Source organism: Sus scrofa, chromosome 16, assembly GCF_054392235.1.
Source record: "Sus scrofa isolate SSC_HxYL_T2T_F1_AM1 chromosome 16, Sscrofa_HxYL_maternal_Yorkshire_Landrace_v2.0, whole genome shotgun sequence".
NCBI classification, from domain to species: Eukaryota; Metazoa; Chordata; class Mammalia; order Artiodactyla; family Suidae; genus Sus; species Sus scrofa.
Genome location: NC_139398.1, coordinates 50013292 through 50028267, shown reverse-complemented (window position 1 = coordinate 50028267; position 14976 = coordinate 50013292). Strand labels below are relative to the sequence as shown.

The 14976-nt window shown below is 40.8% G+C and overlaps 1 protein-coding gene across 38 annotated transcripts in view; it reads left to right on the top strand.

Annotated features, from left to right (window-relative positions):
- PDE4D (phosphodiesterase 4D) overlaps positions 1-14976 on the top strand; it is a 1507422-nt gene that overhangs the window by 1314475 nt on the left and 177971 nt on the right. For all 38 annotated transcript variants that reach the window (XM_021076869.2, XM_085002307.1, XM_085002305.1 and 35 more), the window contains one exon: positions 942-991. In XM_021076869.2, the coding sequence (XP_020932528.1) occupies positions 942-991 (50 nt within the window). The remainder of the gene's footprint in view (positions 1-941; positions 992-14976) is intronic.

Sequence of the window (14976 nt, the reverse complement as noted above, 5' to 3'; positions counted from 1 at the left end):
CCTTGAATATGTCTATTTTTTAAAGTTTTTTTTTTTTTTTAAAGATCACTGTATTTGATGTGCTTTCACTTGTAGCAATTTTAAAATATTGCATTTCAAAAAATTTTAATGGGTATTCCATAAATGACATTCTCTTCAACATAATTTATTAAGTACTGGGTACACTGTGCTGGGCTGTGTAGGAAATACTAATTAACCGCATAGCATGTTTTTAGTTCATTTGTTTGTTTTTTTTTTTTAACCTCAAGTGGTTTATAATCATCTTGTGAAACTTGGCCAACATCTGGAAAATTAGAGAATATGAAGTAGAATTGATTGAATACCTTTAGTTTATACTATTTCTAAAGTCTCTATAGCATCTATTTGGACAAGTCATTTAATATACCTCTCAAACAAGCATATCAGAGATGTTTCTCAGTATAAGAAAATAGAAAGGGAAAAGTTGAAGTAGCTTCTCTAAGTGTAATATAGTTTACACGGAGTTGTTCACTTCCAATAATTCTCAGGCAATTGCGAGAATTTATGCTGAAAAGAAAAGTTTCTTAACAGTGTATTAGAGAACCAGTTGTAAATTGATTGCTTTTTCAAGTTCAGAAAGTCTGTGTTTGCTCTGTAAGCCTTGGCTTAATTAAATATGGCCAATCAATAAGAACTTCCTCTTTTATCATGTCCCTCTGACACTTACATCAGCTTTATTTACCCCAAAGTCTATCACTATGAGATTTAGCTTTTTTTGTTGTTGTTTTTTGGCACAGTGATCAGAGCTATAGTACAAAGGCAGCCTAAGAACTTGATTGGCTAGTCCGAAGGAAATCTTCATTTGCATGCCCTAACTTAAAAATAATCCTTAAATTAAAATGGCAAATCTGAAATGACTGAGACAGTCCTCAAACCCACAAGTATCACATATTTAGTGTTCTGTATTTTTCTCTCTTTGCCAGAAGATCACCCATGTGCAACCAACCATCCATCAACAAAGCCACCATAACAGGTAAGAAAGATCTGGGAGCTTATTCCTCTCATGTCCAGGAAAAAAATATAGCACCAATGTTTTTCCACAATTCTAAAATCTTCAAGAAATGACCTTTCTGTTCTATGGTACCATTTCTCTTATTGATCTTACAAGCTGACCATTTAAGCTATTGGAAAAATTGTACTAGTGCACCCTTTTTTTTTTAACCAGTTAAATTTGTGCTCTTACTAAGTTTGTCGTTGCTCTGGCATTTGCATTTTGAGGGAGAGCATTACCTTCAAAATGGGGACCATGTTGTTTCTAAGCTTGTGCTATCAGCATGATGTTATTATATGGTAACTTGGTTTAATGAAAATCAAAGCATAAATGTACCTACTTGGTTAATCAGTAAACCTGTAGTGTGTAGGAAGGAGTACTGTTCAAGTACTCCTGATTTGGACCTAGAGAACTGAGATTAAATTCAGTTTGGGAGAGGAGAGAAGTAATTATCCAGTACAGAAACAAAGTGGTTTTTTTTGGTGGGGGGGGTTGTCTTTTTTTTTGTCTTTTTTTTTTTGGTCTTTTTAGGGCTGCACCCCGTGGCATATGGAGGTTCCCAGGCTAGGGGTCAAATCGGAGCTGTAGCCACTGGCCTGCGCCACAGCCATGCCAGATGCTAGCCATGTTTGCGACTGACACCACAGCTCACAGCAACGCCAGATCCTTAACCCGCTGTGCAAAGCCAGGGATTGAACCTGCGTCTTCATGGATACTAGTCAGACTTGTTTCCCCTGAGCCATGACAGGAACTCCGAAAAGTTCAATGAGATCTAAAGAACAGATATTTGGGGAAGAGAAGTGGACAGAAGCATGTGGGGTATAAAGGGCAAAAGAAAAAAATTATCCCAATTCCTATTAGCCTGTTTTAGTCTTTGGGGCTTGACCTCAGCTGAACCAAAATACAACAAATGATCTCCTTTTGCTGAACCTGTAACCAAATGGAAATCATTTAATCATTTCTTAAAACCCCAATTGATTCATTAAGGTAATTGCCTGGCAAAGAAAACCTATGGTTTCTAAAATTATTACCAGAAGAAAATTAGCCTGTTCTCCAAACTAGACCAATACTTCACTTGATTCAAGTGTCTTCCTTAGACTCCAATTCCTAATATGCTGAGGAGCTCATTATTCTGTTATTAGTGACTGCAGTTTGGTTGAAAATTAACTTCATCATGTCCCATCAGGACTTTTCAACCAGGACACCACATCAAAGTCATTCTGGAACAGCTGTTCCTGTTGGTCTTCCCCTAATGTCTTTCAGATAGGATTTGTGTTTCATTGAATATTACATTATTGGTTCTCTTGTTCGTGTGTATCTTTCACAATCTTACTGCTGATAATTTTAAACTGACATTTCATTGTCTATGTCTGTTTTACCCATTTTATTCTTTGTGTTGGTCAAGAGGTGAACAATAAGTGAAATTCCTTTAAAATAAGTTCTTTGAGTAAGCTTTTTTTTGCTTTAGAAACCCCAATTGAATATAAAAGAGCCCAAATGAAGGTGGGATGTGGAAGCAAACTCCTTTGTTTCTATGCCTTTACCTGTTTTGAGAGACATGCAGGCTGACTTCTGTGAGCATGTGCGGGGGGGTCTGTGGTGAGAAAGACCACATGCAACCTGGTCCCCAGCCCTGCTCCAGACCCTACATCTGACCCATGTAAAGAAGGGTGCTCCCCACCCCCTGTTATTTTTGCAATAAGCAAAACTCCTTGACACCGCATTTTGTGCAGAACTCAGTGCTATTTTTGGTCCCCGAAAGCTTTTGTAGCTTGAGGTCACATATGAGTCCACCCCACAGAGCACCCTCCCAGAACAGCTGTAGGTGCCAGTGGAGGCTGTTGTGTTGAACAAGAGGTGGCGGGTGCTCCGTGGTCAGGACAGCTGTCCAGCCACCCTGGCAGACGTCTGGCACTGATTAAAGAGAGAGTTTAGCTGCATTCAGAGGGCACAGACTTGGTTGTGAACACATGTGGGAGATACCATAGATGCTCCCAAAAATTTTCGCTAGTGCTGAGTGAGGCCCAGGAGCCATGCCCGAGGGAACTATGAGCCAATGAAATCTGGGCATCAAGGTTATTATGGCCTCATTTTAGCCCCATGATCTTGATCTGAGGCCTGGGGCAGTGGGGATCTAGAAATATCTAGGAAAGGGCGCTAATTAACTGAGTAACTGCTTCTTGCAGCTGTGATCATCAGAAGGCACAAGAGGAAGTTAGCTGACTAGCGAATGGAGTGGCAGTCTTTTTTTTTGGCCCAAGCATGGCAAACCGAGGTGAAAAGTCACATGAAGGGAGGGGGGAATGAGAGCAATAGCAAGGCACAGTCCCCTCTCTGAACTCATTCTGAAAAAAATGAACTTTGAAAAACCTAAGTTGTGATAATAGTAGTGCTTGAGACTTCAGTACAAGACTTGAGATGCACAGAAAATGTGATGTGTGAGACTCTTCTCCCTCAGCAGCTGATTGCCCAGAACCCACCTCCAAGTTCACTCCTTCTGCTGCTGGAACCCAGCTGTATTCTGCAGTAGTCCTGGCAAGGGCAGAGGAGAGTGTTAAAAGAGTCAGTAGGGCACTCTTGAAGATGAACTTGTCCTTAGAAATTTTGCTGAGGGTCTAGAGGAACTAGCCTACAGTTAAGTTCATGGTTGGTCCACAAGGCTGCTGTGGCGCACAGTGCTGGGGCAACTCCATAGAACCTGACTGACCTGACAGAGAGCTCTGGAAATTGTGCTCTGCCTGTCCAGAATCCAAGCCATGTTCTGTCATGATAGGCGTGTGGCCTTGGGCAGGTGACACAACCTTTCCTTGCCTCAGTTTTCCCATTTGCAAAAATGGTGCTCGGGAGTTCCCCTCGTGGCACAGTGGTTAACGAATCCAGCTAGGAACCATGAGGTTGTGGGTTCGATCCCTGGCCTTGCTCAGTGGGTTAAGAATCCAGCATTGCTGTGAGCTGGGGTGTAGGTCGCAGACGTGGCTTGGATCCCGAGTTGCTGTGGCTCTGGCGTACACCAGTGGCTACAGCTCCAATTCGACCCCTGGCCTGGGAACCTCCATATGCTGCGAGAGCGGCCCAAGAAATGGCAAAAAGACAAAAAAAAAAAAAAAAAAAAAAAATGGTGCTCATACTTGATACAGTTATTACGGAATTAAATGGGATCATGTGTGGGATGCTCTTAGCATAGATTAAGCACGCAGTACATTATTTTGTTTTCTTGTGGTTTTTTTGGATTTTGTTTCTAGGATTCATTCTGTACATAGAACTAGGGATGATGGAAAGAACAGGCCGGAGATGACAGAAAAACAGGGAAGAATGAGAGAAAGATAAACCGGCAAGGTCATAGGATTAAAAGTTATGGGCTCTCTCCCCAAACGGTCAAAACGGACAGACTTCCTCTGTGCCTGTTATAAATGGCCTCCAGGCACTCCCCATGCTATATCTCATCCTCTCATCATAGCCACAGACATTGGTACTTTTGTGATATGGATGTTAAATTATTTTTCTAATGGAAGTATAGTTGATTTACAGTGTTGTGTTAGTTTCAGGTGTGCAGGAAAGTGGCTCAGTTACATATTTTTTTTCGGATTCTTTTCTATTATAGTTTATCATAAGATATTGAGTATAATTGAATAATTATATTGAATAATAATGAATAATAATTATCAAATAATTAATACTGAATACTTCCCTGTGCTATAAGGAGGTCCTTATTACTTATCTATTTTATATATGGTAGTGTGTGTCTGTCAATCCCAAACCCCTCATTTCTCCTTCCTTCCCTTTCCCCTTTGGAAACCAGAAACTTTTTCTATGTTTGTGTGTCTATTTCTGTTTTATAAATAAGTTCAGGATTATTTTAAGTATTGCAGAACTTACTTTTGAGTTACAGAGGTTTGAAGAAGGAAAATTAACTCTCTCTAATGTTCCCATAAATCAACTCCGAGTTTTTATTTTTATTTTTTTTTTTAATTTTTTTTTAATTTTTTTTTTATTTTCCCACTGTACAGCAAGGGGGTCAGGTTATAACTCCGAGTTTTTAAAAAGAAGAACTAAAAACTTTGTCACACTATTCTTTTCTAAAACTTTCTCCTGCAGAACTTAAAATACTCTCTTCCCCCTGCTGGAGGTTATTCCATTTGACATGTGTTAAAACCAGGAAAGTTTGATTGTATATCATTAGGGCTAAAGCATGTTTGTTAGTTGCCAGATTTTTATTTTCATACCTAATAGGTAAATACATAGCTCTACAGCAATTTAATAATTTTTTAAAAATAAAGCTTCCAAATGTGTATTTATAAAAAAGCCTTCCTACTAAGTAGCTGTTTGTTCTTTAAGTATGATAGAACAAAAAGATTGTGCGTGGCATTTGAGGCTCGAGTGCAAACCTTGTCTCTCTCCTTTGGGAGATATGAGTTCAGAACTCTCCGTGCTGTTGCAGGAATTCAGGGAGATAAGTTAGAGAAGCCTGTCATGGGTAACCAAGTGTTTCTTCCTAAATCCTACTCCATGTCTGGTATTTTTTTTTCCTAAAGCTAATTTAAAAGCTGATAGAGTAGAGGAGGATGCTGATGATGTATCAGTTTAACTGGTGCACTTCATTTATGATTTTGTTTGCAAGCAGTAACGGCGGGACTTTTTTTTTTTTTTTGAATAAAGATTTTTTTTGGAATAAAGATACTTCGAGTGTGGTTCACCTGCATAGGTTCATATCAGTTAGTGAATGGCAGAACGAAAGAGTGTGTGGAAACATGAGAGGGCAGCAAAGAGCCAGAGCTGCCCAAGCCTTACCTGCATTGTGACATTAAACCCTGGTTTGGGGGAAGAGCCATGGCTTTAGCGGCACAGTTAGTCCTTTTGAGCATTTCATTTCCAAACAATGTTAACTCAAGAAAAGTCTTATGCAGCCACCTGCTGAAACTTTGTCATGTCATCCTGGTAATCGTTTTCCTATATGGTTATGTGTAATTTCCATATTTTCTGTCCCTTTGTTTAATCATCTTTACATTGAGAATTTTCATAGGAGAATGGAACTGAGAGAAAATGTATTTAAACTTCTGTTTTCAAAACCGAGACCTAGTGAGAAAAAATGCTCCTTGGAGGCCGAGCCAGGAATACAGACTCCTTTTCACCAAGTCTAGGGTTTTATTATACCTCTGTGGGATCACCCATCTGATTAGGGTAGCCTTTCAGACCCACTATAGAAGTATATGTTTTGGAGAAAGTAAAGGAAATATTAAAAGATAGTGATTTCTGACTAACAGGTATAACAGTGGATTTTTTTGTACATGAACTTGGAAATTCGAAAGTATCCTGTCTCAGTTTCTCCCTGGACAGGCCTTTGTATTTAGAGCTGTTTTCATTATATCTTAAAGCCCTTCAGATAAGTAAATATTGGCAGCCAAAGGAAAAAATACAAGTTTTATCCAAGCAATAAAACTAGTACAATTGCCTGCTCTTTACCTGTAGAGGGAGACACATAATGCAGAGATAGGCATAAAATAACACAAAAGTAGTTTTAGTCCAAAAAAAAAATTGGTATGTCTCCACTCATAATTTTTTTTACCCTGAATATTCATAACTCCTTGTCTTAAAAATTCTGAATAGAATTTAATCAGTTGGTAAGCAGAGAATGTAAAAAGTAAACTATCCCAAGATACTAATTAGTCAAAACCCAACCCGAGAAGAAACTTAATCTGGTATGTTTATTGTTCTTCTGAAGCACAAAGCAGTTTATATAAAATCCAGTGATGGAAAAAACCAAATATGTTTGCATTGGAACAATTATTTTGCTATTATCTGGACTAATCATTTAACCCTTTGCACTTACTAAAGAAAGGAATCTAAACAACTATTTTATGGTGACAGTAATGATTCTAGTGACTTATGCAGGTCTGTCTTTTAAGTCTGTGTGTGTGTGTGTGCACACATGTGTGTAATAAAAACAACTACTGTATGTAGTATGAAATACCACTAGTGTATATAGTATTATACAAAATATAATATAGATGTATAGATGTGTAAATATATATATAACAGATAGTAGTGGTTAGCAGGAGCTACATAAAGAAGACAAAAGGGACCTTGGTGAGAGAAATATGTGAGGCCTGAGGGGACAGTTCCCGAGGGGAACTAAAAATGTGCGATAGGACAACGTGTGTGGGAGGGAGGGAGGGTGAAGGCTCGGCCACTGCCATGGAAGTCTTCCACTCCTCCCCAGCCGCTAGCTGGCACGCGCTTCATCTTGCAGCTCTTTCTCCCTTTTCTTTTAATGAGAGCAAAGCTTGCAGCAACATTTTAATAATTGCAGAGGATGAGTGTGCCATAAGCTCTTTTAGGAATGTGATTGAAGAATGCTGGGCATATGTTATGCCTAATAGCTTTAATAAAAAATTAATAAAGATTGTGTATGTGAGTATTAGACATTGGCTATTTGGGGGGCAGGACTTGCTTGTTTTATGTTTGTACTTAACGTATCTAATGACTTTGGAGTGTTCTAAATTTTTTGAGACAGAGGAGTTTACTAGCACAAAACTTCCCACATTAAAAAGACTTTTCCGGACAAAGGATTGCACTAAAAGATTTGCTTAAGTGCATGGAGTATGACCATTCATTAATTCAGTTTATGATCTTTTAGAGGGGTCAAAGTCTGTTTTCTTCCTTATAGGTTAACTTGTTTTGCCTTCTCATACTTTGATTTAGATAAGTAGGTTACATCTACTAATTTGTAAGAAGACCAGGTCTGACACAGTTTTTGACCAGGAACTGCTTAAAGTTATTAAAGTTGGTTTTCTAAACAGTGAAAACAAGTTAATGGCATAATCATGGGAAAACATAATTTAATTATATCTCTAATGCCTGAATATCTACTCTGGGTATTTTGTTATAACTTTAACTGAAACAATTAAATGAAAATGCATATTTATTTAATCAGAATAGCAAAAAGGTTATGAGTGAAACCATGCAGGTTGAAAACCCAGCTTTCCTCTTACTAGCTGTGTAGTCTTGGTCAATTTACTTAAATTCTCTAAGCTTTCATTTTCTCATCAGTTAATTCTTTACTATTATTATTATAGTTGATTTACAATGTTGTGCCAATTTCTGCAGCACAGCAAAGTGACCCAGTCATACATATATATACATTCCTTTTCTTACATTATCTTCCAGCATGTTCTAATCCCAAGAGATTGGATATAGTTCCCTGTGCTATACAGTAATACCCCATTGCTTATCCACTCCAGATGTAATAGTTTGCATCTTCTAACCCCAAACTGCCAGTCCATCTCACTCCCTCCCCACTCCCCCTTGGCAAACACAAGTCTCTACTCTATGTCTGTGAGTCTGTAGATAGGTTCATTAGTGCCATATTTTACATTCTACATGTAAGTTCATCAGTTATTTCTCAGACAGTGGTTAGCATAGTGCTTAGTACCCAGAATGTATTCAACAAATGTAACTGTCATTATTTCTATACCATCGTCATCATCATCATCTATTTGGTCAACAAATATTTTCTCTGCACCGTAAATGTGGCATGCAGTAAGGTAGGTGTTGGAAATAAAAAGATGAGTAAAATGTGACTCCTGGCTTCAAGAAAGGCACATGGGGAGATGCAATCATGAACAACTAAGTATAAGCTAAGTAGCACAGTTGAAGTAAATTCAAATGCCTGTTTGTATTTGAAGGAGAGAGCAAAAGGTTCTACCCAAGGGAAGCTCTCCCCTGAACTTTGAAGAAGGTGGAGTTCTCCCTATAGTTAGAGGGAAACCACCTCACACAAAGGAGCAGTCAGAGTGAGATATGGAAGCATGGGGTGCTGGTCCAGCTCAGGGGCCTGGGACCACAAAGAGCAAAAAGAGTTGAAAGTGTATGGAAGCAGCAGAACAGGAAGCTCTAAGACTAGATTAAGGCAATGGCGTGAAGATCATCAGAAGCCAGTGTAAATAATGGTGGACTTTATTTTACAAGCAGTGGAAAACCATCAGTCATTTCTAAGCAGAGGAGCAAGTGGAGACGAGGAAATAGATTCACAACTCTTTTCGCAAGCGCTCCAAACTAACAGATGGGCCAGATCTGGGAGAATAATCAAATACTGAATGAAAGAGGAGAGGGTACTGCTGCTCTAGACAGTGTTGCCATTGAGTTGCTGGAAAGCTGTTGGAAAACCATCATTTTCTGTTTATAGTGGTGCCCACACCCCCATCTAACAAACAATGAATGCAGTCTAGGATAAACAAGATAATATGTGTGCAGTGCTCTGCGATTAGCGGAAGGAAATACAAGGTGACACTATTATCTGCGCGATCCTCATCCTCCTGGTCGTCATCACCTGCGCCATCACTGCTGTTATCGCCCCAAATATATACAAATTTGAGTTAGACCAGCTTGCTCCTCTCCTGGGAGAAAATGAAGTCTCATTTCCATGTTTGTGTATGGGGGTGGGAGTGAGTTTGAAAAATGTTTTGTTTAGTAACTGTATTCTTTTTGTCTTCTCAGACACAGTACCAAGTCCCTTTAAAAAAAAAAAAGAATAACAAAAGCTGCATTCTTACATCATTCCCTTTATCCACAAAGTGCATCCCACCCAAGTATGCCTTAAAAAATATTCCAGGCACACTCAGAAATACAAGACTGTGATGGGGCAAAACAATGAAAATTCCTATGGGTCTCATTTCCCAAATTTTCCTTGTTAAGTGTTACACTGAATTATTTAACTCTGAATAAGTGAGGATTTCACTCACAGCATTTTGTTCTTTCACTGTCTCAGGAAAGGCTTTCTACAACATTGGATCTGTTATTCATACTCATATTAATAAAAGGTAACATTTCTGACATTTAATACGTATTAAAGACTCTACGTGCATAGCAATCTTTTAAACAAATCTTATGATAATTCAGCATATAGTGCAGATTAAGTCTGACTCAAGGCAGAATGTTAAGGCTTCCTTCCCTTAAAATGTATTGGTACATGGAGAGAAACACACACACAATCTGCTGTTCTCTTCTCCCCCAAGTTATTTAGTTATTTTCTTCTTCTTTTTTTTTTTTTTAAGGAGACAGCAGAAAATGAACCTATGTTGTGTCTTACTGAACATGTATGAATGGAGGGGAGGACAGAGGAGGGATAAGATCTGTGGATATACAACCCCCCTTTGGGAGACCCTAAGGAGGCAGTTATACAGGCTAAAGAGGGGGGTAGAAGTCCTCAGGCCTTCTTCAACCCCTCAGTTCTTTTCCTGTCTCCTCTGAAGTACCTGCTGTCATGACAATGCCCAGGGCAGGAACATCAACAAGGAAAGGACCGCATGATGTGTGTGTGTGTGCAGTGAAGCGGAGGGAGGATGTTACAGGGTTCTGGATAGGGCAGTGCTTGAGCCTCTGCACTCACCTTACTTTTAGGACCACTCACTGTTAACCTCCTGAGAGAACAGTTTCTACCATGGGATGATATTCATCTTCTCTTTGTATTTAGACTTGCCCTTGGCCCTTCATCTCCATTATCATTGTTGTGGGTAGCATTTTTGGCCATGAAATTCCCCAGCTCTCTAGGCTCCGAACATACTTCCTCTAGACATCTCTGATGTCTCCATAGCCAGTCTTTTTAGTGTGCCATCTTCTTTTTGCGTGGTTCTTTATTGGCAGTGTTGGTACCCAAAGTATTTCTAATCCACTGTATTCTGCCTGCCTGACAAGACAAATGCATACTCATGTCTTTTTTTTTTTTTTCCCTGGGTGCATTTCTGATATTTACACATTGTACACTGAATTGTCCACGTGGGGAACGTCATCAATGGGTTTGCTCCTTCACTCCCTTCAGTCACTTAGCTGTAAAAGAGTGTACTTGGGCTCTCAGGACCCAATGAGCCATGAAATACCTCCACTGAGCTATAGGACAATTATCCTAGGGGTTTGTGGAATTTAAAAAGATAAACTGTGTTCTGTTGAGTGACACAGAGCATTAAGTAAATAGGAAACAGAAGGTTTGTAAATGACTGGATACATGAGTAGATAAAATAAGGAAAGGAGGAGAGAATGGGGCCGGCCAAGATCTCTTCCATGAGAGCCAGGAAGCTATCTACCCTGCAAATTTGCTTCGAGACTGGCAAGAGTCTGGGGAACCACTTGAGGAACTTAGGGAAAATTTAGCAACATCAGAAGATAGTGGTATGAGAGTAGTAGAAGCAAGGTTTCCCAAATTGCCAAGGAGGAAAATCGCAAAGGATGGGTTGGGAACTGAGGCCTCAGGTGAGGAAGAGGTGAGGGTCTCTGAGATGCTTCTTAAGTCACTGACTGTGCTATTTAATGAAAATGGTTTACACAGAAGTAGATCTAGCTTTTCTTTTGTAGCAGATTTTTAATTTTGAAAAAAATCAAAGTGCTTGCTATCTTCATGTACAAGTCAGAACCTACATACAGGAATGACAGCAGTAGAGAGAGATCACTGCTGGCTCTCCTGCTCACCTGCTCTGCTTTGTGACCTTAGAAGAGTTACTCAAATGCCCAGAGTCTTTTCAGTTAAATTTTTTTTTTTTTTTGGTCTTTTGCCATTTCTTGGGCTGCTCCCACGGCATATGGAGGTTCCCAGGCTAGGGGTCCAATCGGAGCTGTAGCCACCAGCCTACACCAGAGCCACAGCAACGCGGGATCCGAGCCATGTCTGCAACCTACACCACAGATCATAGCAACGCCGGATCCTTAACTCACTGAGCAAGGCCAGGGATCAAACCCGCAACCTCATGGTTCCTAGTCGGATTCGTTAACCACTGCGCCACTACGGGAACTCCTCAGTTAAATGTTTTGAGTAATAATAATAATAATAATAATAATAATAATAATGATAGTACTTGCCTGGAGTTCCCTCTGGGGTGCAGTGGGTTAAGAAACTGACTGCAGTAGCTCAGGTTGCTGCAAAGGTGCAGGTTCAATCTCTGGCCCCAGGGCAGTGGGTTAAAAGGATCTGGTGTTGCCACAGCTGTGGCTCAGATTCAGTCCCTGGCCTGAGAACTTCTATATGCCATGCATGTGGCTATAAAAATAATAAATAATAATAATACTTTCCTGGATTTGCAGAGTACACAGATAACCCATGTAAACATTTTGTCACATTGTCTGATTGTGTTGTTCCTGGTGACTCTCCCAGTACGGCATACGCCATATGCATCTTTGTACACTGTATGCTTTTTTCTCCCTGCTGCCGTTGACGAAAGCATTTGGGGAACAGCTTTAGAGACAGTTTACAGGCCATATGAGAAAAATCAGTTTACTGTCATGCTTCACTTTTTATTTTATTTTTATTTTATTTTATTTTATTTTGTCTTTTTGTCTTTTTAGGGTCACACCCGTGGCATATGGAGGTTCCCAGGCTAGGGGTCAAATTGGAGCTGTAGCCCCTGGCCTACACCAGAGCCACAGCAAATCAGGATCTGAGCCGCGTCTGTGACCTACACCACAGCTCATAGCAACACCGGATCCTTAACCCACTGAGCTGAGCAGGATCCGAGCCACGTCCTCATGGATGCTAGTCAGTTTCGTTAACCGCTGAGCCATGAAGGGAACTCTTGTCATGCTTTACTTTTGACCAAAAATATTGTCTTCAATATGATTACCAACCTTAGTCACCAAACAAGATATCTGATTAGCCCGAATGAGGCTAATTCTAAAAAAGGAGCCACTCCAAGGGATAAGATAATGTTAAGGCATCGGAGAGAGGTGTCACATGGACTCTAAAGGCAATTCCAAGACAGAGTTTTTCCTAGAATTGTCAGAGTGATAGCAGGGTATGGAATAGGCATATATACAGCTTTCTCAGGTGACTCTTAGAAAGGGGGGAAAAGGTTTTGCTTCTAGGAGTCTTTTTACTCTTCAGCCACACCTCATACAGTCTGTATTTCTACAGATCCTCACAGCCAGAATCTGTTCACTGCAGACCGCTTTAGGTGCTGGAGATAAAAGGCAGGGCTGGTGTGTCCCAGCCCACGGGCCAGGGAGGGCTTCACCCTGCGTCATTTCCACAGAAAGGGCAGCAGAGGAAATTAGCTTGGCATTTGCTGCACCTCTGGTCCTCACGGCCACTGCTCATTGGTGCTAGACACCTACAGTGCTTCAAATCCTGTGCTCTGAAGATGCCATGCAGTTCTCTGCTCGGCTGATTTCCAGCCTCCCCTTCCATAGTGATGTCAGCAGTGAGCCTCTGGTGGCAAGATAAAAACCAACCCTGCTAGCTTAATCAAAATGGAATTTAGTGGGAGAATATTAGAAGAATTCCCAATTCGCCGAGAATTCATGGGGAGGTGTGAGGATCAGGGTTGAAGGAATCAGTGCGTTTTCAAAGAAGGCGAAAGCCTAAAAGGAAGGGGTAAATCTCATGACAAGATCGAGTGAGGTCCCTGCAACTGCTTTTAGTTCCTTTGTTACTCTGTGTAAGAGTCAGATTCCAGTGTAGGGGTCCAGTTGGCCGACCTTGGGTCCTGGGCTTTGGCTAAGGGAGAACAGGGCATCTGGCTCTTGCACCAGTCCGTGTAATATAATGTCAGAGTGAGAGCCTAAGGGGTGGGGCCAGCTTACGTGGATTCATGTTCTGGTTCTGCCGCTTACAGATGTTTCTTCTCAAACAATTCATTTAGCCTCCCAAAGCTTCAAGTTCTTCCTTTTTTGAAGCCAGCCTGATAATAGCAATTATCTCCTAAGGAGTTTGTGAAAAATTATTGGAGATGATATTTATGAAAAACTAAGCACAATGCATGGCACTTAGTAAGCACTTGATCATGGTGTGCTATTTTATAATTTGGACAACCCAGTGGAAACTGAAAGAAATTAGGGTACTGTTAGGGGAAATAAGTGCTGGTCGGCCAAAAATAATTATTGATTATAGTGAGATAAGGGGGTTGGCCTCAGTACACTATTTATTTTGCTAACATATTTCTCAGTAATTTCTTAGGGGTGTAGCATGGTAGCTGTTCATTAATGTATCCCTGGGAACCCAGTTCCCCTGAAGGCACAATAATGAGGTGACTTCCTGGATCATTTGATTCACACCCCTTTATTGATGCCTCCTTTACGCTTAGATCTATACAGGGTGCCATGGTCTGTGGCTTCTGGTTTACCCACAAGTGTAGGAATCAAAGTGAGAAATAATCTGCCTTCCTCTGATCTTTGTTTAATGGTAATCCAGATGGACCATTGTCTGAGAAGTTACTACCTAATTAGGTTTACTTTAAGGGATACAGGATTCGAGAAAGAGAAGGATTTTTTTTAAGCCTCTCCACTTTCTGAGAACAAGAAGTAGGCCCCAATATATGAATGAGTTGGGTTTCTAAATTCATCTGAAGGTTCATTGTTATTTTATTTTATGTTTATGTTTATGGCCAAGGCATCTGGAAGTTCCCAGGCTAAGGGTCATATTGGTGCTGTGGCTGCTGGCCTACACAATAGCCACAGCAATGCCAGATCCGAGCTGTATCTGCTACCTACACCTCAGCTTACAGCAACCCACCAAGCAAGGCCAGGGATCGAACCTGCATCCTCATAGCGACAAGGGCAGGTCCTTAAGCTGTTGAGACACAACAGACTCTCCCATTGTTTGAGTTTTAGAAGAGCATATCTGCACACTGGCATTCATCAAAGGCCCCTTAGAACCTGTGTATAGAGCTCCATTCCAGGAAAGTGCAGCTTTCCCAAGGAGAGAGCATCCCAAGGAGCATTTGACGTCCCCTAGAAAAGGTATTTATGTCCATCCATGGGATGAGATGGGTTTAAATCGCTGAATACCAATGGAGGGTCACTGTAGAGTGCTGCACAGCCCCCTCCCTTGGGAAGTCAGAGTCACTGTGAGGGGCAGGGCCCAAGCCCAGGCTTTGCAGAGCTAGACAGAGTGTCATGTGCCTCACAGAGTCAGTCAGGTCACATCTCACCGCGGCTGCCAGAGCCAGGGAAGTGCTGATCCCTGACTAGATGTTTCCACCTAACCACCC